Source organism: Salvelinus sp. IW2-2015, linkage group LG20, assembly GCF_002910315.2.
Source record: "Salvelinus sp. IW2-2015 linkage group LG20, ASM291031v2, whole genome shotgun sequence".
NCBI classification, from domain to species: Eukaryota; Metazoa; Chordata; class Actinopteri; order Salmoniformes; family Salmonidae; genus Salvelinus; species Salvelinus sp. IW2-2015.
The window spans coordinates 18,437,711-18,464,567 of NC_036860.1; the positions used below are offsets into that span (position 1 = coordinate 18,437,711).

Below are 26,857 nucleotides of genomic sequence, written 5' to 3' on the forward strand. Positions count from 1 at the left end.
AAGTTATATAAAATGAACTAGATGTGATATTTGTGAAGAGACATACACTCATCATGAACACTATCGTAGTTTATCTCTCTTCCAATTGATTCTCATCATTGAATGTTTGTCAGTTTCTCTTTTCATTTTGCAACTGTGTTATTGACAATATAAAGCAGTCTAGATTACAGATGAGAGCATGGTTTCAAAAGCCAATGGAAGAGAGAAAGAAGGAGATAAGAGGGGATAACCGTGGCTTTACACGAAAAGGAACACGAGGTTGTAAAATTATTGGGGTGACAGTAGATGTGATTAGGGGGCTAAAGTCTTGAGAGGGCCCTCAGTTTCCTAGTTGGTATATCAGTACGTTTACTTAATAAATTATTGTGTTTATGCACTAAAACCGTCTATTTTGACATGTATTGGCTCATTGACTTCCCTCCTTTGGCCTAATTTCCTACCAAGAAAGATGATCGAAGAAAGTTCTGAGGATAAAGTTGGATATGGGGCTGTGAGAGAATAGGTCTTAAATAACCAGGGTGGATTCTGGATTCAAAATGGTTTGATTTCAAAATCAACTAATACATGTAGATTAGAGGATGATGTGTCTGTTGTGTGTTTCTTCGTATGCCTGATAGGCATTGCAAACTGCATCTGCAAGAGCGAAAGAGAGACGGAAGGAGAAGGAGAGAACGCCTGTGACTGTTAGACCTCTTCCTGTGGTTTGTACCACGTGGGCGGAGAGGTTTAAAAAGGAGACAACTTCTCCTTCATCATGCACTTCTTCTAGGGAGGGGAGAAGACACCACCTAGACCGCTGGACAAGCTCTTCACTTTTTGTAGAGACAAAGGGGTCTTCACTCAGGTACAGTATGAACATATTGTATTAGGTAAAAAATTATGTTATTTCGTTATGAGATGGAATAGAAATGGTCAAATTTAGGTAAGGAGAGATCATTCTAATGGGGGCCATTGTTACTAGTCCATTCACTCTCTACGACGCAAACATTTCTGAATGTGTTGATCAATGTGTGGGGGAAAAATGTATATAGTAATAGTGTGAAATCTTCATTCATTAATTTAAAAAGAAGAAACCATACCAAATGTTCACTGTAAAACAGAAATGGGGATAAATTCAAGACATTTTTGGAGTTTTGTATTGTCTTTAGATTTTAAGTGAATAAAAAGTAGTTTACTATAACCAACAATCATATTTGCTGTAACATTGTTAGGAGAATCATTCTTACTTCACCTGTCTTCAGAGGGGAAAAAAGCGCACTCACGTAAGACAAAATGGCTTCCACCAGATAATGCCTCAATAGACTGATCTTAGCTGAGTACAATGGCGTTGGTATGTTGTCTGAACAGAACAATGCCATTGTACTGATCTAAGTTAGAGAAACTGACTCTGGGCACAGTTTGAGGGAAGGGGAGGTGTTGTCTTTTCCCCTTCATTTCTACTGCCTTTGATCAATGCTAAAACCTGTGCATTTTATTCTCTCTCAAATATGTGAAACTAACTGCATCATTCCTCATAACTATACAATTGTACATGACCATAGGAAGCTCTATAGCAATATTTAAAAAATTCTATGACGCTTGTACGTTTCTGTAATTGAAATCTAAATATTTTATTTTATGACGTGTCTATGGCTGTAAGTTGTTACAGTATGTCTGATATTTGTTTCAAACATTGTTCCCCCTGCTGCTGTCTTGGTTGGACCAGGTCTCTCTTGAAAAATGTAGTTTATCTCAATGAGAGGAACCTGGATAAATAAATGGGCACCAGTGTTGAGGCAGGTGCAGGAGAAGAAGCGAAAGAAGCGGGAAAGGAAGACATTGGAGGAAGTACAGTGCAGTCATCCATAAAGTAGAAAGCACTACTAAACTCCTCACCAAAGTGTAGTGTTTCCTACTTTATGGATGAGTGTACTGTTGGCTACGGTGACAAAGACATAGCAACCAAAATGGCGCCTGAAGAGAGAGACTGTTCACATACAGGAAATGAGAAAAAGAGGAACCCGCTTTTTTTCACAGTGGTGGTGTGCGCAACTCAGAGTGTCACCCCCTACAGTTCACATGGGCTGTGCACCCACCCAACACTGAACAAAGCTGGAAATACCTCATGCGTCTCCTTAAAAAAATGTTAGGCACTGAATGCGTTTTCGTATTACAATTCTGAACATTAAATGTTTTAAATGTCTCAAACTGTATAGATAGACTCATTTCCGTTGAACTGTAAATGGTCTGGTCCTTTAAAGAGGTCTTATCATTCTATGTTGTATCATTCTATGCTTTTGATTTAGAAATGTATGATGCATATTGATAAGTCTGTATTGGTAAGGGTATTGCAAAATTTGTGCTCAATAAAGAATTAAATAAAATGTGAATTTTTTTGTATTTTCTATAACTATACTTTCATTTTGCATTTTTAACACCAAGTCAAAATCAAAATTCACATAATAATCCACAGCACAACTGCTTTTTATGTGAAAATATACTTTATTCCTGTAAAAAGATCCATATTGAAAGAAATCGCCACCATTTCAAGTCAACAAGTCCTCTGTGCACTACTTCTGAGTTATTGTTCCTCAATCAACAACACTGCCTCCACATGCAAAAAGACATCTGAAAAACAATATTAACAAAATCAAAACAAAAACATATTTACAGGTGAGCTTTTCCAAAATGGGTAATACAAGCCTTAAGATACAAAAGGTAAATCTTCCCCTTGTTTTCAAAAGAAAGCATACATACAGGTCAGGAAAGACAAAAAAAGTTCCATTCTCTGTATGAAAATATGATCATACCTTATAGTCCAAAGCCCCATAGTGCCTCACTTACAGTAACTTACAGCTAGCTGTAAATTATAATACACATACACACAGACTCCTGAAACTCCATAATACTCCACACTTGGCTTCCACTGCATCAATAATCAATCAGATGACTAAAATATTGCAAACATAATGCCAAGTAACGTTAGACCTATACATAAATATGACGATAATAAATAAGGCCAAATATGGGTATAACATCATTATTATGCATGCAATCAATAAAGTAGTGTAAACAACATATTAAGACTAAACAGGTCTTGTAAGGCTAAATATTATATCAACTATATCAAAATGCTTGCTAAGGGTTAAGGTCCTATTTAGATAGCAGAGCAGGATAGATGAAGCCTATGTGGAGACAGACATGGGCAGTAGTAGTACGCTCCTAAAGCTTGCAATAACAATGAATGCTACTAGCTTTCTGACTACAGATTAGAGCAGGTAGGTAGGGGAACATTGGTCCATTAAAGGCTGTGAAGGAATACAAATATCCACTGTAAATGTTCAGCCACTTTAAAGTACAACCTGACACGTACAGTACAGTACTGATACCTTATCTCTGCTTTCTTACCAGGATTATTCAAGGCCAGCTCAAAAGTGGCGCAACCGATGTTTCCTCATTTTCTGCTATTCGTTATTGTCCCTTTTAATTTGTAACACTGATAGAACTATACAATTAAAATAATAAATAAATAAAACAAAGCATTCATAACATCAAAGAAACCAGATTTTCCTCCTCCAAAGTCTGGAGTCAGGTGTGCTTAGACTCCGCCCTCTGCTGGGGCTAATCCAATGGGTCGCAAGCAATGTTCAGAATGTTGCAGATAGAACTGTGGCCTATAGAACATACATGTCTCACATAGGCTGTTATTAGGTAGAACATACATCTGTTCTATGCTGTATATTTCGAGCTATTTCACCCCTGGTGTTTCATGCTTGGTATCTCCTCGTTATAGTAACGGATAAAGCACCTAATGTTTTGGCAAGAATCTCCCTCTGCGGTTCAACAGACACATTTTAGTGAGACGAGGTGGCTCAACTGAGCAGAGCTGAGTGACTAAAACTAGTTGAACCTGAGAAATTATTAACATTTAACACCAGCCCTGTATTCAACACAACAAACAAATAAAACCAACTTATTACATTGACTAACTTCGTCTGTCATTTTGACACCTTCAGAAAACTATTACTGCATATTATACTGGATGGAGCAACTGGATCAAACAATGCAGCTACAGTGCATGAGTTGGGTTGTTAACCATGGTAGAATAAAAATGAACACTTCCAAATGTTTTAGTGTTCATTGTCCTTACAACACTCCTAAAATGGAGGAAAATAAACATCTAACCCGAAAGAAAAAGGACAGACTCAAGACAGACCCTGGACTAAGACACTATACTATGACAGTACAGTGACAGGAAATTACCCCATACACGCCCAGACATGCACGCACACGCACAGGCACAGGCACACGCACAACAACACACACACACCACACACACACACCAACACACAACACACCACACACACAACACACACACACACACACACACACACACACACACACACACACACACACACACACACGAGTATGAGTTCTGTGCGCCAACATTATACAGAAAGGCATAGATAGGTTTCAGTCTCGCTACCGTCAGTCTCGCTTTGTCTACACACTTCAGGAGGCCCTAAGACCCATCCTTCCTCACACTAAAAACACAATTTACCAAACATACTCAACTTCAACACAAAGATCTAAAATAAATGACTTTATGGTTGTCAATCGTAATGAATGGACGGAGTTGTTGTTAAACTTCCATTCAGCTATACTGTAGTGAGCTCATAATGAGTGAAAGTGTACAATTAGCGTTAAAAACAATCCTAGTTAGTTTCAATACTTTTGATATGAGACAGAGAGGGACTCAAAGACCAAACTGATGTTTAAAATACATCTATGTAGAATAGATTCCAGATCGGTCTGAAAAGTGACAGGGATGAGAAACAACAGCCAACAGATAAAGAGATGCTCTCTTCCATCCTCAGTTGAACTGACAGAGTTGGACCACAGACAGAGTTGGACCACGGATAGAGTTGGACCACGGATAGAGTCTAGAGCAGCATTTGAACATCACCTCTGCATTTGTATCTGATCAACTCAAAGCAAATCCAATCCTTCCAGAGATTACTTCCAGATTAACGTCAGGTATGTGTAACTCTGTGTTGTCTGTTCACACTGCTATGCTTTATCTTGGCCAGGTCGCAGTTGCAAATGAGAACTTGTTCTCAACTAGCCTACCTGGTTAAATAAAGGTGAAAAAAAAAAGAAAAAAAAAAAGGTACAAACCCTCACAGAGTGGAGTGGACTACTAATGGTTAACACGTATTAGGTAATTGGTGGGTATTTAGAGGCAGCCTGTAAGCACAGCACAGGTTAGGAGTTTAAATACTTCAACATGCTCATTAGCATGCTGTCAGTGATGCTGCCACATTTTATATATGACAATCTCTGCGTTTGAAATGGCACCCTATTCCCAAAGTAGTGCACAATGAAGGGATTAGGGTGCCATTTCGGATACAGACAAAATATGCTCCACCATATAGAGCTCGCCAGCTTGTAGTCGTAAAAAAACGGAAATTAGTTACCTTTTGTTTGTTCAACCATTCCTATGGGGAAAATTAATGGGGAAAGAACAGGGTTTTGGGATAAATAAATGCAGAAAATAATGTCTGAAGTTAACACACGCTTAGGAGATCTTATACTTTCTGTTCTATGAGATAATAGCAGTCAGTTAACATAACCTTTATGAATTATGAAGCCTTTATGTGCTTTTTTTCCTAACATAAATGCTTGAAAGTTCACAAAAAGTGACATTAGCTGATGAAGATGAACTCATAAAAAAAACGTATAAGATCTACTAAGCCTGTGTTTACCACAGATCCTATTTTCGACATTTATCCTAAAACCCTACAAAAACGTATTTAAAAGCAATAATCTCCTCATAGGCTTTGTCCTACGCACCATAGTGGAGTTAGTGCCTTAAAAAAAATCCATTACTATTGATCTCTATTGATAGCTGGTTTAGTAGTATTATCAAGAAAGCCCATTGAAGCGGTATATTTAGCTGTATAATATCGGCCAAGGACAAGTTAGTGTATCTGTAGTTACAGAACACTCCAACTAAATTAACATAGACTAAGACAACGAAGACTGATAACAAACATGTAAAAGTGCTTTCAATAAGGTGGGGTAAATGTCCCAAGTTTCAATCCTTCTTGCTGGATCCAAGCTTTTTGAAAAGCTTCTTCCCTTTGGAGAAGAAGCCTTTCTTTTTCTTGCCTGGTGGGGAGGCATCTGTCTGGTCTGTTTGTGAGGGGCTTTCTGGTGGAACGTGGGGTGGAGAGGTGCTGATTCTGGGGGCGGCTTGTCTTGGGGCTGGGTTGGGGTAGTATGCGCCTGGGCCAGGGTCCGTGGAGGGGTCTATCATGGCTGCTGTGGCGGATGGATTCAGGTCTAGGTGGTGGAGGTGTGTGTGGACTGGGCCAGTCAGCCCTGTCTGTAGGGGTGAATGTGGAACCTCCTCTGGTGTTGTCTGCTCCATGGAGGTGCTCGGGCTCACCTTGGGGAGGGAAACCCATGCAAACAGAGTATAAGAAAAGAAAACTTTCTGATCATCTGTTTCTTTATTGTTATCAGGATTCTACTGAATCTGTCTATCCAAATAAAACTGTTAAGTAACATACTATCAACAACGCTCCTACTAAGAGTCAGTAATGTACATTGTACATGAACTGATTCAACTAACATCAACACGTAACAGAGAGAACATGTTACTCTCTAAAGCTAAACGTGTTAAAGATCAGGGAGTCTGAAAGTAATCATGGAGGCCAAGGGATACAGGAGAACGGTTGGGTAGGGAATGCATAAGCGGAGAACACCCAGATGTTCAGAAATCTCAACCCATCAACACACCACCCTGGGCCTGATCTCATGAACATGGGGACCCAAAAGACAGGACACTACACATACTAGTACTGGTACGGTAGGAAGGATAATGATAAAGAGTAGCACAAGGTGGAGGGAGTAGGGTGCACTAGTTACTAGCACTCTGCTGGGAGGGTGTTTCCGCCCCAGAGACACTTACGCTCAAGTCTTAAAGTGCACAGTTCGTTTTTGCTTCTGCAAAAGGCCATGCAGGAAACAGAAGGACAAAAGAAATGCAAAAACAGAACGGAAATTATAGAGACAACCAAAAAAAGACAAATGAATACAACGACTAAAAAAAGCATAGATATGAAAACAAAATTAAAAGGGAATATTTTGGAAAATGGTCGATAATAAGTGCATAGAAAGATCGGCAGTCTTCTGCAACATCAAATGCTGTGTGGGGGATCCGCCTTCACAAAAGCAATTCACATTTTTCATGCTTCTATTTCTGCTTTGAGAGGCAACGGGCTAGAAACGTTTTTGGCAATTAGGCCATCATCAGTGTTTGGTCACAAAGTAGTTGGTGATGTACTGTACACATGTATCCACAGTGTCATAGGCGTAACCCGTACACAGACGCACCTGTAATTCTCTCCTGGGCTCTGCTAGAGGCGGAGGCTGAGGGTCAGGTGGTGGGGCTTTCCGAGGAGTCTCTGGGATAGCCTGCAGGAAGTTAGACGGGACCAGGCCTTTGTGTCCGTTCAGGTCGCCCTGGAAACACCCGCATACACATTAGACACCCACATCACATATAACCTTTACTGTAGTCAATCAAAAAAGACAGTCTGCTAGCCTGTCTGTTCATCAACTACAACTGTATTACTAGTACAAGAACAACTAATGTTACTACTATCTAATCCAACATCTTCCCTTGTCATTCAAATGGTCATGCCTTTAAAGTGTTGAAACGGTATCAAAAAGAGAGTGCTTACAACCTTCTCAGAGTTTTTGTTTACATGAGAGATAGCTGCATTGTTCTCTTTGGTGTATGCTTGTACACTTACATAGAAGAAGCCATCATCGTCCATGTCACCAAACACATAAATGACGTCCCCGGCACTGAAGGTCAGCTCAGCCTGCATAGGGCGATAGAGAAGACCAGATTCAGATTACCTTTATTATCCCACCAGGGGGAAAATAATTTGGTCATGTGCTTAAAAAGACGGTACATAAAACATGGAAACACAGAATCTACACAAATTAATTAATTGAAAGTGCTATAGCTACACATTTAAAGTGAACGTGTAATTTGCTGTATACTTGAGGGACCAACAGACGATGCATTACACATATATCTCTGTTTTGACTTTCTTTTGAAGAAGTCTCTTTCCCCTTGTCCGGCTGCTGCTGTGACTGAGTTTTGAGTGAAAGGGATGAGTACTGTCCAATTATCCTCCCCGCCGTCTTGATCAAGCGCTGAAGCTTGATTTGGTCTTGCACTCACATGTTTCCAAACAGGCATATCATACCAAAAGACAGTACACTCCGCATAACAGATTTCTAGAACATTTGTAAGATATGGCGGTCGACATTAAAATGGTTAAGTTTGCGTAAAAAAAACATTCTCTGTTGCAATTTCTTCATCTTTGCAAAGGCACCGTCATTGTGGTCACTCTATCGACTGATTCCCCATTGATCTTCGTAGGGGGTGGTGGAGTTTTTTCCTTCTGATTTAGTTTTTTTAACGTTTATTTCAAGAAAGCGCACCACTGGACGAACTCTGCCATTTCTCTGTCAAAACCTTGGAGAGGCTTGGTCTGGGTAGAGAAAACCCCAAAACTGCAAATTTTAAGTATTTGTGATCTGATTCAGGAAACTAGGCATATGTCGCAAGTCACGACTTCACAGGAGGGCTGTTTGAATGTAAAACATATWTTTTTTTATTGGCATAAATGCCTTCTCGAACATGTTTACTTTCATGTGCCTTAATATGAAACTTGTATGCCATCTGTAAATACGAATACAATTGTTAAATTACGAGCCTAGTTGGTTTAGCCACATAAARAGCGAGCAACATTCCTGCTAGCCATGATTGGCTGAGATAATGAGTGGGCTGGACATGCCGAGAGATGTGTTTGGATTGGTCTGCCGTATAGCACGCGTCTGTCTATTGGAGCTTTAAAAAAAATAAAAAGTATCGCGTAGTAAAACTGTATAAACCTAATGTCAAGTTAAAGTGTACTGTTAGCTAGCTAACATTGTCAAACTAAGGGCAACCATGCATGGAATCAGACAGGAGACGCTTCCAACCATGATGCATACTGGTAAGATGTCTAGCTAGCAAAATGTTCAGATATTACACGTTTCTAATTTTGACAGAAAGTGGTTTCATTTCAAGTGTACTGTTAGCTAGCTAATGTTAGCTGGCTGGGTCGCTAGCTAACGTTGTGTATGATCTTACTCTTCATATCTCAGACACGTTTGCTTGACTAGTTAAAGCCATAGAACCTGGTTGGTTAGCTACCTGCAGATTGTTGCCAGCAGCACAGTTACAGTCACCAACGCTCTGGATAACATGAAATCTGCCTAACCAGCTCTGCTAGGGGGAGTAAAATGGTCAGAGTGGGGTGTTCTCTCATTATGTGTCTGGAAGTAGCTAGCCAATGTTAGCCAGTTAGCTTGGGTGCTTGACTGTCGTTGTGAGATCAGAGCTTTCGGAACAACACTACTTATTGGCCAGAGCATCCAGTGTGCGCTCTGAATTTACGAATGGACAATCTGACAGCACAGTTGCAGTCACCAACGTTCTGGATAACATAACCGCCTAACCAGCTCTGCTAGGGCGAGTAATGTTCAGTGAGCTGTTCTCGCTCTCTTAGATGTCTGGAAGTAGCTGGAAAGTTAGTACAGAACGCACGGATCAACCCTTTAAGAGATGAGTGGGGCTAAGGCTTAAGAGGGTGTGAACAATGCTGAATGGGTGTAGACAAAAAATGGCTCTCCATTAGTAATACCAAAAGATTGAGACAATTTTCTCAAAAGTGAGTTTACAAGTTGATCAACTTTCAAAGCAGAATTACTTTCCCATTGCTTCCTCAAATGCAGTGTATTATATACAATTTTGTAGCTCTGAGTTACTACTTTTATCCAATGTAAAAAAAAACTGAAATTCAAATGTTGCTACATAAGACCGAATTTGTGGGCTGAGTCAGAGGCTTGACAACCATTTGTGTACAGTGTGTACAGTATTGGTGAAAGTACGCAACCTTGAGGGGCTTCCGTATTAACCGTTCTAGATGTAGAGATGGCGGAGTTAAACTTCACTTGTTGAGTACAGTTCACAAGGAAACTATTAATCCACTTGATCAGTAGAGAGTTGACACTCAAATTCACCAGATTATCCACCAGTAGGTGTGGTTGGATGGTGTTAAACGCGCTACTGAAGTCAATGAATAACATTTTCTCTAGGGTATTTTCCTTTTCTTAATGTTTGTAGATATTGTTCAACATGACCAGTAACGCATCATCAACACCCCTGGAGACACGGTAGGCAAATTGGTTTGGATCTAATTGGGATGAGAGACCACAGAGAATTTGTTTTTTCAAAAAATGTCATAGGTCAAGATGTCAAGGCTGTCAAGGGCGTAAATCGTTATTTTCTTTTGGCATGTTGTTTTTAACTACTGGGACAATCAGCAACTTCTTCCATAAGTCTGGAATTATCCCACTGTCCAGTGACAGCTGGAACAGCTTCTGGAACGGTAATGCGAGCTGGTCTGCACATGCCTGAAGTGCCTTGTTGCTAACGCCATCTGGACCATATGATTTTTGTGGGTTGACACGTTGAAAGTTTTGCTTGACGTCATTCATAGAGATCTGTAAATCAACAGCTGGTATGCTGTCTATACTGTCAAAGGACACTTTCCTCTGCGATGTAAAATCACACGTCAAACCTATAATAGAAACTGTTCAAATAATTTGCAAAAAGTAAGATCATTTGGCGGTCATAGAATGTTATTGGTTTGTAGCCTGTGATGGTTTGTAGCCCTTGCCAGGCTTTCCTACTGTTCTTGAAAAGGTTTTCTAATTTGTCTTTGTAGGCTGCCTTGCACTTCTTGATTTTGCTTTTGAGTTGCCTCTGAAGATTTTTCCTTTCCCCTTTACTGCCACCAGATTTAAACACTTGTTTTTTCTGATTGAGGAGCTCTTTTAATTCCAGAGTTACCCACAATGTATTATTGTGGAACATGTTGACTTTCTTTTTGGGAATAACGAGATCCTCACAGAAACGAATGTACTCAGAGACAGTATCCCTTCCAGGTCATCGGCGCTGTCCACCCAGACAGTGGACTCAAAACAGTCCTGCAGGGCTTCAGTAGCTTCACGAGTCCAGCTTTCAATCTCCACCTTTTTAGCCTTCTCTCACTGCAAACACGGTTTGTAGACTGGGATGAGCTGAACCCCCAAGATTGGGTAGTGCCTTGAAAAAATACGCACCTGGGATGTTACCATAACAGAGGTCCAGACAGGCTTCATTTTGGGTAGAACATGTAACATATTGATGGTAAATGTTCAGAAAGAATGCACATGTAACATTTTCCCACAATTAGCTTTACTGCTTCAGGTGACTCTGTCTCGCGCTGGGATACATGTTTATGGATCAAGCCATGGATCAAGTTGGCAGCTATTTGGGTGTCAATGGTTACAATAGGACTACAGTAGGCAGTACCCTCGTTAAGTTACAGTTTTAACAGTTGTCAAGTAGGCTACTGTGGCTATTTGATCATAATGTAGGCCAACCAGAGTGGCCTATCATCAAAAACAATGGAAAAAATTTATCACATAACATTTTAACATGGAAATAGCTGTTCTATTATTCAGCCTACAGTAGCAGCCAATGTGTGGTGTTCAATGTAGGCCTACATTCCATGAGACTTGTTATCTGTTTATCCACTTGTCCTTCAGACAAGGTGACTGAACATTTTGTGTTGTTTGATGCAAGAAACCACTTTATAAAATATAACGCATCGTTATTCCCATACCATTATTACAGAGAATCAGACAGATTATGCTACACTCTGCCTATTGGCTACTTAGCTTATTCAAGCCTGTCTCAAAGACAAAAAACAGCTCTTTACCTAACTTTTCAAAGATGGCTAGAAATGCACGTTTTGTGTTCTTGTAGGAAGCAATCACTCCCCCGTTGCAGGGGAGTGATCTATAACTGTGCTAATAACTCACTAACTAGCAAATGATATGAACAAATGTGCACACGTTGCTACATGTAGCTCTCGCTTTGATCTCTAAACAAGCACATCCACTCACGACTGCTCATGCTATAAACACAGTCCAGTTCAAAGTGAATGGCACAGATCAATATATGGCAATGGTCTGTTTGCATATAGGCCTACTGCAGCTCTGATTGGTTATGGCACACTGGTCTGTAGAATACGGGCCTGAGTTGTGCTTGTCAATGCAATAGAATCCTACTCCAATGTGCTTTGCCTACAACAAAACCTCTTGCATAGTTAGTTTTGCATACTAAGTCTTGCATAGTTCATTTTGTTTCGGTACTGTATTCAAAGTGGCTAATATTGCATTTATTCGATCACATTTCCCACAGTAAAAGGAAATATTGATAGGTGTTAACTAACAGGGAAAACTCTAGAAAGTTGAGTGAAGTTCAATCTTCTGCTTCTCAGCATCAACTGATCTTTCTTCTGCACGGCAGTTTCGGGGAACATTGCAAACAATAGAACATTATAGTTACAGCTTTATTGTCAATTGAATCAGAAATGTGTACTTTGCTCTCTTTTAAAAATGTTACTATAACACAAGCCTTTTTTGTTACAGAGACGATTATGTCGCTTACCTCAATGTCAGCGTTGGGAGAACTCTCTCGAGGGTCGTAGTCAAAGATGGCCTTCATCCTGCGAGGAACAGGACCTGCTGGGTTCGCCATCGCAACACCAGACTGGCTGGGATCTGTCGATCCAACACAGAAATACAGTCAAATTTCGGACCAGATTTTTTACAATTTATGAGTGGCACACCTTGTTCATTTGAACCTCCATGTCAGCATGCAGTTCATAGTAACTCAGAATCATGCAGTGCACAGCTAGCTTCACACCATCACAGGGAAAACCAAGATTAAAAGATTAACAATAGCAGTGGCTAGCTTTGATGATGATGTTTTTGGCCCATTTCCTTGCAGGCAAGCAAGATGGTGAGGGTCACATAAGAGTCACGCCAGTTTAGCCTGTTTTCACTCGACAGTTAGTGAACTGTAAGTGCAAAACACGAAAAGACATGAGAGTTCATGTAGTGATGTCACTTAGAAAATAAAATGAAACAGGGTTAGGAGGGTAATGGAGATGGAGAAGAGGGAAATGCATTTAAGGAGATCATCATCATCATTATCACCAGGCAAGCAGACAATGTTTCCCCTAAGTTTTATTTCCAGCAGCGGTGGCAGAAGTAGCGAGAAGGGGGTGAGGGGGGAAAATCAAGGACAGTTTAATTTAATTTTAATGACATCACCAGCCAAGTCTATATTAACCCCAAAAATGATTTAGCTAGTGTAACGTTACTGTATTTTAGCTAACAATTATTACAGTGCATTCGGAAAGTATTTCTGACCCCTTAACTTTTTCCACATTTTGTTAAAGCCTTATTCTCAAATGGATTAAATACCCCCCCCCCCCCCCCCCYCAATCTACCTACAATATCCCATAATGACAAAGCAAAAACAGGTTATTACAAATGTTTGCAAATGTATATAAAAAAAACCCCGGAAATATCACATAAGTATTCAGACCCTTTACTCAGTACTTTGTTGAAGCACCTTTGGCAGCGATTACAGCCTCGAGTCTTCTTGGGTATGACGCTACAAGCTTGGCACACCTGTATTTGGGGAGTTTCTCCCATTCTTCTCTGCAGATCCTCTCAAGCTCTGTCAAGTTGGATGGGGAGCGTAGCTGCACAGCTATTTTCAGGTCTCTCCAGAGATTTGATGGGGTTCAAGTTCCTCATGGTTAGAGTCCTTTAGGTGTCTTTTGGCAAACTCCTAGCGGGCTGTCATGTGCCTTTTACTGAGGACTGGCTTCCCTCTGGTCACTCTACCATAAAGGCCTGATTGTTGGAGTGCTGCAGAGATGGTTGTCCTTCTGGAAGGTTCTCCCATCTTCAAGAGGAACTCTGGTGCTCTGTCAGTGACCAGCAGGGTTCTTGGTCACCTCCCTGACGAAGGCTCTTCTCCCGCGATTGCTTAGTTTGGCCTGGCGGCCAGCTCTAGCAAAGTATTGGTGGTTCCAAACTTCTTCCATTAAAGAATGATGGAGGCCACTGTGTTCTTGGGAACCTTCAATGCGCCATAATTTTTTTGGTACACTTCCCCAGAACTGTACATCGACACAATCCTGTTTCAAAGCTCTACGGACAATTCCTTCAACCTCATGGCTTGGATTTTGCTCTGACATGCATTGTCAACTGTGGGACCTTATAGACAGCTGTGTGCCTTTCCAAATCATGTCAAAATAATTTTATTTACCATAGGTGGACTTCAATCAAGTTGTAAAAATATCTCAAGGATGATCAATGCAAACAGGATGCACCTGAGCTCAATTTCGAGTCTCATAGCAAAGGGTTTGAATACTTATGTTAATAATCTGTTTTTTTATTTTTAATCAATTTGTCTGAATACTTTCCGAATGCACTGTACATACATCTATTAACAGAGTTGGCTCCACTTCCAGGATTACAAGCTATCTAGCTAGTTACCTTGAAGGTTTTTCGGATGACCTGATGAGAATCTGAGGAAGAGCTGTAACTTGATGTCATTCTGATGTTGAAAGCTTGTCTTGGTAGAAATGTTAATTATTTGTATTATTCTTATTGGGAGTGGCGGTACGCCACTGCTAAATTAATATAGGAGAAACACAGACAGTCCTTGGTAACAGCAGGATAAGGCTAATATCTGCCTGATAGAATGATGCAGTAAATCAGAGACAGATTTAGAGAGGTCGCATGTTAATGATGTCATCAAGTGTAATGCATGAGTCGTTCCACGAAATGAGTCCCTTTTGAGTCCTTTTGATATTGTAAGTAGAAATTGTGCACCAATATTGAATGTTAAAAGATGGTTATATATTAAATGAAGTGTCCTGTAATATAGGCCACATGGAACATTCGATAAATCAGATATTTTATATGAATTAAGACTTTCTAGTGCCAAATTCAGCATTTTGACGTGCCCCTCGGCAGCCCGTTACTTCTAGGAATATTTTAACCCACTTAACCATAAAATTTCTCCAAGTTTTCACAATCACTGTAAAGCCCTATTGTTTGGAAGCTACGGAAATGCTTTTATTAATGTCTACATTTGTATGACAAGCATTTTCCATTACAGACATCATAATGCACACTTTTAAATTCTTATCAAATGAACTGAAAATAACAATTACAAAAAATATATATAAAAACAATATTTTTCCATAAAATATATATATTTTTAGGGATGCATGATATATCGGTGAACATATCGGAATTGTCCGATATTAGCTAAAAATGCCAACATCGGTATCTAGTTTAACACCGATGTTAAAAATCGATATCAAAGCTGCCATGCATACCTATATTATGTAGGTACATGACGTAATGACGCCACGTAAAATTTTGCGCTACACTTGCAACACAGCATTCCTAACCTAGCCCACAATGTCTGCTGTGTGGATCAAGCAGTCAACAAGTCGAGCAGTCATATGAAAGAGTAAGAAAATTTCAGCGAGACAACTCAAAGGCGAAATCCATTAAAGCCAAGATAATGGAATTCATTGCCCTTGACAATCAACCGTTCTCTGTCGTGGGTGCTATTGGCTTTCGCCGACTGGTCGAGCGCCGGTACACACTACCAAGTGCGCTATTTTTCAGATGTTGCCCTAACGGAGTTACACAGTAATAGCATCACTGCTATTAGCTTCACAACATACATACTATGGAACGCCGTTTGGGTCTTTGTGTGTCAAAAAAGATACAGTAGCACTGTCAAAGCTGTACAAAAAAAGTCTGCAAACAAGCAAATACCGGTCACGAACGATGTGTTTACAATACCACGTTGGTAATAAAGCATAATTTGTTCGACAGCAACTTCTGGGGTACCTAGCTAGCACCAATACAACCAGCCTGAAAACAATGACCAGTAGAAACTGGAGTCATGTTCATTATTCTTAGCAATGATTTAAGAATCCTTGTAAGTATTAGCTAGGTTGCCACTTGTTGTTCGCCTACTGAAATTGAAATTCAGTTCATGGAACAAAATAGCTAGCCAGCTACTTAACCCTGTTGCCCAAAGCTAACGTTATAAGCAGCCAGCTAGCTTCATCTGGCTAGTGAGGCTCGACCGGACCGGGTTATGTGTTGTGAAGCTAGCCACAATAAGGATTAGGGACAATAGTGGAATTTGTCATTGATAGTGATACAAATGAATACAAATAGTAGAATTATGCCATACTTTTATTTTGAAGGCTAACCGCAAAGTCCACTATTGTGGCTAATACTTACTGTGGCTAGCTTACTGTGGATGGGTCCGACCACCATTAATCAAATAAGAACTGTCTTATATATATATATTTTTTTTAGATGATGACACCTAGCTATGTAGCTAGCTAACTACAGCTACTGAAACAGATTGTCATTTATTGTCATTTCTTATTTACAATGACGGCCTACTCCGGCCAAACCCGGACGACGCTAGGCCAATTGTGCGCTGCCCTATGGGACTTCCAATCACGGCCGGATGTGATAGAGCCTGGATTCGAACCAGGGACTGTAGTGACGCCTCTTACACTGAGATGCAGTGCCTTAGACCGCTGCGTCCATGTGTGTGTGTTAAGCATTCTAGTACAGTTAAATAGTTAAGGCCCCTAAAATCTTAAATATCGGTTATCGATACTGGCCAAAAATGTAATATCGGTGCCTCAATATATTTTACTAATGTTACTGCACCACAACAACAAATACATACTTAAATATACTGACCAAAAATATAAACACAAGATGCAACACTTAAGATTTTACATCAGTCAATTGAAATAAATTCATTAGGCCCTAATCTATGGATTTCACATGACTAGGAATACAGATATGCATCTGTTGGTCACAGATACCTTAAAAAAAAGTAGGGGCGTAGATCAGAAAACCAGTCAGTATCTGCTGTGAACACCATTTGCCTCATGCAGCGCGACATCTCCTTCGCATAGAGTTGATCAGGCTGTTGATTGTGGCCTGTGGAATGTTGTCCCATACCTCTTCAATGGCTGTTTGAAATTGCTGGATATTGGCGGGAACTGGAACACATGGTTATAGAGTGAGTATGCAGGCCATGGGAAAACTGGGACATTTTCAGCTTCCAGGAATTGTGTACGGATGGGGCCGTGCATTACCATGCTGAAACACGAAGTGATGGCGGCACAACAATGGGCCTTAGGATCTCATTACGGTATCACTGTGCATTTAAATTCCCATCGATAAAAGGCAATTGTGTTTGTTGTCCGTAGCTTATGCCTGCCAATACCATAACCCCATCATCACTATGGGGCACTCTGTTCAGTGTTGACATCAGCAAACCGCTCGCCCACACGACGCCATACACGTGGTCTGCAGTTGTGAGGCCGTTTGGACGTACTGTCAAATTCTTTAAAACAACGTTGGAGGCGGCTTATGGTAGAGAAATTAACATTCAATTCTCTGGCAACAGTTCTGGTGGACAATTCTGCAGTCAACAGACCAATTGCCAATTCTGGCATTGTGTTGTGTGACAAAACTGCACATTTTAGAGTGGCCTTTTGTTGTCTCCAGCACAAGGTCCACCTGTGTAATGATCATGCTGTTTAATCAGTCTCTTGATATGCCACACCAGTCAGGTGGATGGATTATTTTGGCAAAGGAGAATTGCTCACTAACAGCGATGTAAACAAATTTGGGCAATTTCTGGAATATTTTATTTCAGCTCATGAAACATGGGACCAACAGTTTACATGTTGCATTTAAATTTTTGTTCATTGTACATAGAATTTTGTCCTTGAAACATTTTATTGAAATACTGTAGAATTCCACTCCTTCTGAGGAGTGCTAATATAGCGGCCAGTGGCTTCAAGCTTCTCATTGGCCATTACATAGCATCAGCAATCCACGGTTTATACACATTATTGGTGTAGAAGCAGGTGAGCTGGTTCTCTCCTTTTGGACATTTCCTGGTGTTTTGGTCAAGCATAAGACATCAACCCTGTTACCCATAGATAGACAGGCTAGACATGTTATAACAACTTACATTTTTTTGTGATTCCTGTTACACATAACAATATTCTATTTCCCCTGACGCAAGGCGATTTCTGGCTGATTTAAGATGAAAGATGATGGTCAACTATATTACTTTATTTGACACTTACTATAGTAATGGGAAAACATGTTTTTTATTGAACATGTGCTCTTGGTGGCAGAATGTAAACATTTGGTAAAAAGTTACACTACCCAAAAGGTACTCATTTCGTGGATCGACTCAAATTCATGTATCAGGTGGAGGCTAGAGAAAGGTTTAGAGAGGTCTCATAATGATGATGTCATGTGTATCTTGTCTAATACATGCAGGTTTCCAGTCGATGCTAGAGCGGGCGTCCCTTCATGCTTGTGAGGCAGAGAGAGAGAGCCAATGATGGATACATTACAAACCTTGACTGGAGGATTCTAAGCTATCCTCCCACATTGCAGTAGACTCAACTGGAAGAGTAGATCGGGACGGGAGTGGGGTAGGGTAGGGTGGGGAGAGAGAAGCAGGTTAAAGCATTTCACTCTGGTCCTAATTGGCTCTGACACATTCAGTAGTACAACCAAACCAAAACGTAGAAACCAAAGCCAACCCTAGAGAGAGCAGCCTGAGGCCAGATATGATATCAGACAGTCACACAGGAGTAGACAGAGGCACAGATAGATGGAGGAGATCAGAGGGGATGCTGAAGAGTGGGACCGCACTGAAACTATGGCAACTCCTATATCCAAATGCTTTAACCATGCATATAAGTGCAAGTGCATTAATAAAAGTGTTAGTCCTAATTTTCAACAACAAAAAAACGACCTACTACATCTCAGTCTATAGCAGATCATTATAACGTTCTGTATATTTAATACTGTGAATCCACAAATCCCCTCTGGTCAGTGAGCAAGAAGGAGTGTGATAGAGAGAGAGAGAAAAAAAGGCAGACCAAAGGAAGAGTGGGCAAGAGGGAAGGAGAAAAGAGAGAGAGAAAGCCAGTCAGCAGCGACAGCGAGACACACCTTTCTTGGATCGTCTCGGTTTCGGCGGTGGGACAGGCCGACGCGGAAGCTTTGCATGTGAGCGAGTGCCTTTATGGAGTTTTAAAAAGGGAAACCAAATTTGAAACCATAAAGAAAAACACAGACAGACAGAGACACCAAATCGTGAAGAAGCAGACCAGACAAGAGACAGAATGAGTTTGAAGGCTGTAAAAAGCCATTTTAAAAACCAACCAACCAATAATAATAAAAAGCGAACAGAACACAGCAGGTGAGACCAAGTGGAAGTGAAAGGGTTAAAACATCTACAGAGATCATTGTGGGGGAACGATAAGCAGGAAATAGAAGCACATTGTTTGTCAGCTTGATCTAGTTGGCAGGGTGGGTAATGACGTGTGTGGTTCCTGAGGGTGTGTGTGTGCACCTGTGTTTGTGGGGGTCCAAAGCAATGAGCCCCCAGAGCTTATTACACTAATTCAAGTGATTTGCATGACACAGAGTCGATGGAAAAATAAAAGAGAATTAGGCTTGGCAAAAGCTGAAGCTGGGATGATTATCCTAAAACAGTCAGTGACACAATCAAGTCTAAGTGAAGACAAACTACAAGAGCATACAAAGCAGATAGGCTGAACTACAGAGGGGTATCCTACGAATCAGGTTTGAAGAGATATTGAGGTAACTTTGGTTAACTCTGAGTTCAACTTGGGATAACCAGTTATACGAATGTGGCTCACTTTTTAGTCAGGTAAATTTCTATGGTAACGAATCCTTCAGAACTAACCTGCTCCGGGGCAGGTTAGCCGATTAATTAGGGCCGATTTGAAGTTTCATAACAATCGGTCATTGCCATTTTTGGACACCGATTATGGCCGATTACATTGCACTCCACGAGGAGACTGCGTGGCAGGCTGACTACCTGTTATGCGAGTGCAGCAAGGAGCCAAGGTAAGTTGCTAGCTAGCATTAAACTTATCTTATAAAAAACAATCAATCAATCTTAACATAATCACTGGTTAACTACACATGGTTGATGACATTACTAGTTTATCTAGCTTGTCCTGCGTTGCATATAATCGATGCGGTGCCTGTTAATTTCTCATCGAATCACAGCCTACGTCGCCAAACGGGTGATGATTTAACAAGCGCATTCACGACAAAAAGCACTGTCGTTGCACCAATGTGTACCTAACCATAAACATCAATGCCTTTCTTTAAAATCAATACACAAGTATATATTTTTAAACCTGCATATTTAGTTAATATTGCCTGCTAACATGAATTTCTTTTAAGTAGGGAAATTGTGTCACTTCTCTTGCGTTCGGTGCAAGCAGAGTCAGGGTATATGCAGCAGTTTGGGCCGCTTGGCTCGTTGCGAACTGTGTGAAGATCATTTCTTCCTAACAAAGACCGTAATTCATTTGCCAGACTTGTACATAATTATGACATAACATTGAAGGTTGTGCAATGTAACAGCAATATTTAGACTTAGGGATGCCACCCGTTAGATAAAATGATAGTTTCCGGATTTGACCATATTAATGACCTAAGGCTCGTATTTCTGTGTGTTATTATGTTATAATTAAGTCTATGATTTGATATAGCAGTCTGACTGAGCGGTGGTAGGCAGCAGCAGGCTTGTAAGCATTAATTCAAACAGCACTTTCCTGCATTTGCCAGCAGTTCTTCGCTGTGCTTCAAGCATTGAGCTGTTTATGACTCCAAGCCTATCAACTCCCGAGATTAGGCTGGTGTAGCCGATGGGAAATGGCTAGCTAGTTAGCGGGGTGCGCGCTAATAGCGTTTCAATCGGTGACGTCACTCGCTCTGAGACCTTGAAGTAGTTGTTCCTAAAATGAAATTGTTCATTCAGTATTGTTGTAATTGTCATTACTACAAATAAAAAATTATTTAAAAAAAAACATACATACATATATATATATATATATAAAAATGGTCCGATTAATCGGTATCGGCTTTTATTGGTCTTCCAATAATCGGTATCGGCATTGAAAAATCATAATCGGTCGAACTCTAATAAAATTATTTTATCGATAGTAGTGGGAAACAAGGTGCTCATGCATTGATAAGCACACCAAAGAGCAGAAGGCATTTCTAAAAGCCCATTTCACACCATAGCCTGCTGAATTTGCAAGATAACTTTTGCTTCATTTTGATTTCGGCACAAATTGTCTCAATGAAGAGTTCGTCGTTCGACTAACCACGTGGGATGTGCACGTGCAGTTGCAAGCCTGCTAGAGTTAGCGGCGGGTGGACGAGCAATATCCACCGTCGTAGTATATGGATGAAGCCTGAGCTGGAATGTGAGGCTACCTGAAGCTGGTTAGCTTTAGAAAACCCTGAGTAGATCTTGCTTGCTCAGTAGGATACCCCTCAGATTATTATTATTATTTTTTCATTTTGAATTGAATCAAATAGTGCAATTTGGCCAGTTTTGTTAATTCTTACAAAGTAAATGGGTCAATTACAGTAAAAAGTTAATAGGTCAAATGAACGTTTTCCATTATCTAAGACGCAGCTGCTATTTTACCGGTTGTGAGGATTTCCCCCAACAGATTGTGGTGAAGAAACACAGACTTTTGCTTTCATTTCAAATTATTCAAGTTTGAAGTATAGTATATGATTGAGTCACAGCTGGTTGATTTCAAGACTAGTAAGAGAGGAGTAAAAAATAAAAATGGAGCATCTGTTGGCAGTTATGAAACTCACAACATCTGACACTTCACCCTAATGGTCATAGCTACAGTACTTCTGTATTGCCATTTTTACTTTCTTTCACTTCCACTCCACAACATGGACAATGGAGATTTCATTCAAACAAAACGACAAAGAACCTACCCACACCTGCTGAAAAGTGTTAGCCCGCAGTTGGTGCATATTTTAAAGTGAAGTGTACAGGCTGACAACATCTATACAAACCATTGAGCTGACACCAAACAGAAAAAATACAATTCAAATGTACTTGATTGATTGTTTGATTACATGGGCAGTATGTTACTTGGATCAGAGAAGGGCCCTGTTTAATTGGACACTTGTGGGATGAACCCTGCTGGGATTGGCTGTTGATATGGTTGACAGATGTAAAACCCTTTGATGATTGACTGGTGCTGTTACTGACAGTTGTGCCTACCTATCTTCTCCATGTTTGCGTGGGTAGACAGGAAGCCCTGCTGCAGGAGTGTCTCTCTGGTCTCCTCATCCTCCACCTGAATCTCAGACACCATGTTACACGGTACGTAACCGTGACGACCGTTCAATTCGCCGTGGTAGAACCCGTCCGAGTCTTTATCTCCGTAGATCTGTACAGGAAAATGGAGGATGGGGAAGGTGAAGAGAGAAAACAAGATGGCTGCTGTTAGGTTGTGCCATTACTGTCTTAACTTATTAATAGAAGAAGCATAACATAGATAAACGTTTTGCCTTGAACAGCCTATAATTAATGATAGATTAGATGAGAGAATGTGTAAAACATGGTGCTAGGGATATCACTATTCCAGCAGGCAATACTATCATTTTAACCAGTTGGGTTCCATACCTTGATGATCTGTCCCTCTCTGAAGGGCAGTTCCTCCTCAGCGGCATCAGGGTTCGGGGACATGTTAACCGGGTCGTAGGGGAACAGCGCCACAAAGATACGCACCTCGTTGTCTCCTATAGGCCGTGCAGGCTCCATGCTCTCTTCATGCAAACACACAAACAGATTCGACATTATTTGGAGCAACAGTTAGCCTAAGCATTGCGGTGCATACACCTGGATTTGCCTGGTCACACACACCCACACACATCCCCCACGCCCACAGTTCTCAAAATCCACACGGAAGAGCCCACTTCCACTCTGTTAAAATGTGTGTGTTTTGTTTCGGGCCCCCAACAGGCTTGGGCCAGCTCTGACTGCATGTGTGTGTATATGGATGTGGGTACACAGACCTGCCAGTCACTGCGCCCCCTTATGATGAATTCAGACTTTTCTTGTGGCCCCCACCCCCATTAGAGTTGCCCATCACTGGTCTATGTGATGTAGTGATCAAGATGACTGATTACCTAGACCTATATGCAGGCCTATAGGGCAGTGTAGGGAATGTGAACTGCTGTAGTTAACTAGGACTTAAGCTGCACCAATGAGACAAGGTTCGATCTCATTAGGAGGGATCAGCCCATCTGTATGTAGAAACAGTCAGACTATAGGCAAGCAGAGCAGAGCTGACAGGAAGAAATAGACCACATTCATATCCTCTGTCTGTATAGATATCTGGAGATACTGTATGTGAGAACAACATCTTCGCTGATCCCTCCCTCCCTCTCTAGTGTTGTGGGGCGTACGTGCAGAGTGCATGTGTGTGTGTCCTATGTATGTATCTGCACGTTCCTTGTTCTTCCACCTGCCGCTGAGAATAGCAGAACTATATCTGTGAGCTTTTCCATGAGAACACAGCTGTGAGATTGAGAGAGTGAGAGAGAGAGAGAGAGAGAGAGAGAGAGAGAGAGAGAGACTCCAGTTTGGTTGGTTTCACTGTGGGCTAATCTAGGGTACTATTTTCATGGTTGTCTCTTCCTCTCATCCATCTCATGTCATGACGAGCCATTTTGGAGTAATGCCGGTTCTAAGCTTACAGGCCATCTCTCGCTTTCCCCAATCACCCTATCCCTGTTAAAGTCCCCCCGCCCGACCCCCCCCACACACACACACACACACACACAAACTCGTAATCTGACCATCCTTGGTGTCTTTCTCAGAGAGAGAGAAGACAGAGACAGGCAGACAGAGAGGAAGAGAGAGCTAAATCGCAGAACAAGAGAGACAGAGATAAGAGAGAGAGCACGTGAGAAGGGGGGGGGGGGGGGGGGGGGGGGGGGGGGGGGGGTGGCGAGAAGAAGGATGAGGAATGAGATTCTGACCATTGAGCTCCTGCCTGGCCTCTGCCCTGGTCAGCTTAGGGGAGAGCTCAGCCTGTCCACTCCACCAGCACTAGCCTCCATCGACGGGTCTCTGCCAGGCTCCTGGTCAACATAAAACGCACGCACACACACACACAAACCACACACACACACACACACACACACACACACACACACACACACACACACACACACACACACACACACACACACACACACACACACACACACACACACACAGTCAGAGAGAAAGACAGCAGCACATAAGACAATAACTTGCATTCAGGTTGTACAGTAAGGGACTGCATGGTTAGAGACATGAGTAGTATGCAATAAGGATCAGGTGGTCTTTCAGGCCTTGTGCAGGTTGAATGAGTCTGGAGAAGCAACGGTGCCGTCAGACAGACAGACAGACAGACGCTAGGATCTCAGATAAAGGGGACATGCGACGCATGACAAGCCAACTACACAGACGCCGGTAGAGAAGAGGGAATTTAAATACAACCACGGGGTACAACGAGTGAGAACACACCCATTCTGCTGCAGCAGCTGCAATGGCCTGGAGGGCAGGTTTTCCCCGGCGCAGGGCCAGAGTGAGGGGGTCAGGCTGTGACCCCTCCACCCACCACTCAGAACTCATCTGCTCCACCACCACCTCCCCTCGTTCCCCGTGGTCATAGGTCAATGTATCCTCCTCGTCAGTCCCATACTCAATGTCGATCTCTGCTACCGAGCCCACAGGGGACTTGACCGTCCGAACGGTCTTGCTGACTAGGTAGGAGCATGGTGCGTGGCCGGTGGCCTGGGACGTTAACGCAGCGACCGCCATCTGACTCCGTAGCAAGGCTTCTCTTCTGAGCCTGTCCCCTAGCCCGCCTACCAGGGCAACCGTCCCCACTCCGTTCCTTCCCCCACCGTGGTGGGCCTTCTGGGGGGCCTGACGCACCCACATCTCCTTACTGGGCCCGAGGACCAGCTCCCCCTCCTCAGGGTAGCTGATGCTGTCTACTGTGTCTGCGTAGTGGACCCTGTGCTGGGGCCGAGCCCTGACAACAGCACCACCACTATGTCTGGGTAAAGGCTCTTTGGCTTCAGCTCTGCTGCTGTGGTGGTGGTGGTGGTGGGGCTGGGGTTGGTCTTGGGTTCTGTGGTAGTGGGGGTCATCGGGGTGGAGGTGTGTGCGGCTGGGCCTGGCTTGGGACTGTCTTCGGTGGCGCCGGTGATTATAGTCCTCGTCCACGCTGTTGTCTTCTTCATCAGTGACCTCTGGGATGCTGAACAGGTGCTTGTTGAGGTGATGATGACCGTGATGGTAGTGGTAGGCCTGAGCCTGGGCCTGTGGAGGAAGCTTCAGGATACTCTCCAGAATCTCTTCGTCACTGTCCGGCACCTCCCACTGGTCTGGCTACAGGGGTCATGGGTCACAGAGGAGAGGGTGTAACAGGTTGAAGGTAAGAGGTTGGATGTAGGAGATGGAGATAGGAGGTCAGGAAGGAGGCGGATGTGAGCAGGTTGGGCAGGGCACGGTGGCATAAGGTAGGGGTGAAGTGTGACATACAAAAAAAAAAAAAAGAATCAAAACAGTGAGTGAATTCAAGAATGAAAGAGGGAAAGTAAAGCAAACGTAACAAAAACAGAGGCTGTCCTCCTCAGCAAGATCAGTAAAATCAAGTGTTTGTAGTGAATGTTTACCCTGTCGGCTCCTGTGGTGTACCCTCGGGCCAGGGTGGGTCCACGGGGGTCTGAGTACATGTCCTCCTCCTCTTCCTCCAGGATATCAGACAGGTCCGAGCCCCTACTGTTCTCTGTTGCACCGTACGGAGGCTCCACCAGGCCAACAGCATAACCCTGACACACAGAGCACAACCACACAGTACAACAGGACAGGCTTAGAGCATGTGGATTAACCAATCATGTCAATACAAGTGAAACGTAAATTGACTAGGTAAATCCTCCAAATGCTCATTTTCATAGTAGGAAATGTTACTATGAACGTTGGTATGTCTTGGTATAATGCCTCTATCCTCAATGCTCTCTAGTCCAGGGGTTCCCAAACTTTTTTGGCCCACAACTCCATTTTGATATCTGAAAGTTTGCACGACCCCAACCATTTGAAAAAAATTATGTAATTAACATCCAATGTTTACTTTATTTTTTTTAAWTTTTTTTTGTGGCTATTACAGTCAATTGCAAATTAGTCTAACATAATCTCTCTTATCTCACCACCACTAATGAGATGGGTGTGCTTGATGCATGTTGAGTCAGAGCTTCTCAAAGTCAGGGGGCGTGGTCGACAGTACGCACCTCATCTCTGCGGTCACATCCAACCTGGATAGATTTTTTTTATTTTTTATATGCAGACGAGGCAACTGAATCCAGCTTCACACAGATATGAGCTGATGAATGAGTTTTAATGCTCAGAGGGAGACGGAAGTGGATTCCCTTTGAGTCAGGAACCAAAACTCCTCCGTAGTGACCTGTAAATGCATTGTCTGCAGCATTCGGTCCCATGACAGCTCGATCAGCTGTTTGACTTCACTTACCGGCATGTCGACTGAGCCAGGATCACAGTCAAACTGATTGGGAAGCAGGTCCCAAAGTGCTCTTCCAAGCATTGGAGGTGCACAGTCACCACTCATGTGGGACACTTACTGATGCTGTTTTCTGTTAGAAACATGCACAGCCGAGGGAAGGGGGCATGGTCCGCTTTTGAAAAACTCTCTCCAATAAGAATTCTTTCCTATCTGACAAAGGTATTAATGTGAGTTTCTGTGCCTCGACCTTCTCACACTTTATTTTCCGGTAATATCAAAGTCTCTGCAATATTGTGTGGTTTCATAGGCCTATCCATTCACAATGGAACGATTCAAGCGCAATTGTCAAGTGCGGCCTTTTCCCA

At 42.1% G+C, this 26,857-nt stretch overlaps 1 protein-coding gene and 1 long non-coding RNA gene across 2 annotated transcripts in view; one reads left to right on the forward strand and one right to left on the reverse strand.

Moving 5' to 3' along the window:
* Nucleotides 1-772: 772 nt before the first annotated feature.
* LOC111981229 (uncharacterized) lies at nt 773-2,369 on the forward strand. The gene is made up of 2 exons (XR_002879567.1): nt 773-844; nt 1,706-2,369. It is a non-coding gene; the product is annotated as an uncharacterized lncRNA (long non-coding RNA).
* Nucleotides 2,370-4,353: 1,984 nt separating this feature from the next.
* Nucleotides 4,354-26,857, reverse strand: part of LOC111981851 (peripheral-type benzodiazepine receptor-associated protein 1-like) — a 168,374-nt gene continuing 145,870 nt past the window's right edge. The window contains exons 24-33 of the mRNA XM_070449720.1: nt 25,651-25,806; nt 24,491-25,363; nt 22,598-22,738; nt 22,193-22,361; nt 19,066-19,134; nt 18,463-18,510; nt 12,611-12,723; nt 7,803-7,874; nt 7,381-7,509; nt 4,354-6,430 (exon numbers count right to left, since the gene is read on the reverse strand). Coding sequence (XP_070305821.1) covers nt 6,077-6,430; nt 7,381-7,509; nt 7,803-7,874; nt 12,611-12,723; nt 18,463-18,510; nt 19,066-19,134; nt 22,193-22,361; nt 22,598-22,738; nt 24,491-25,363; nt 25,651-25,806 — 2,124 coding nt within the window. The 3' untranslated portion in view covers nt 4,354-6,076. The remainder of the gene's footprint in view (nt 6,431-7,380; nt 7,510-7,802; nt 7,875-12,610; nt 12,724-18,462; nt 18,511-19,065; nt 19,135-22,192; nt 22,362-22,597; nt 22,739-24,490; nt 25,364-25,650; nt 25,807-26,857) is intronic.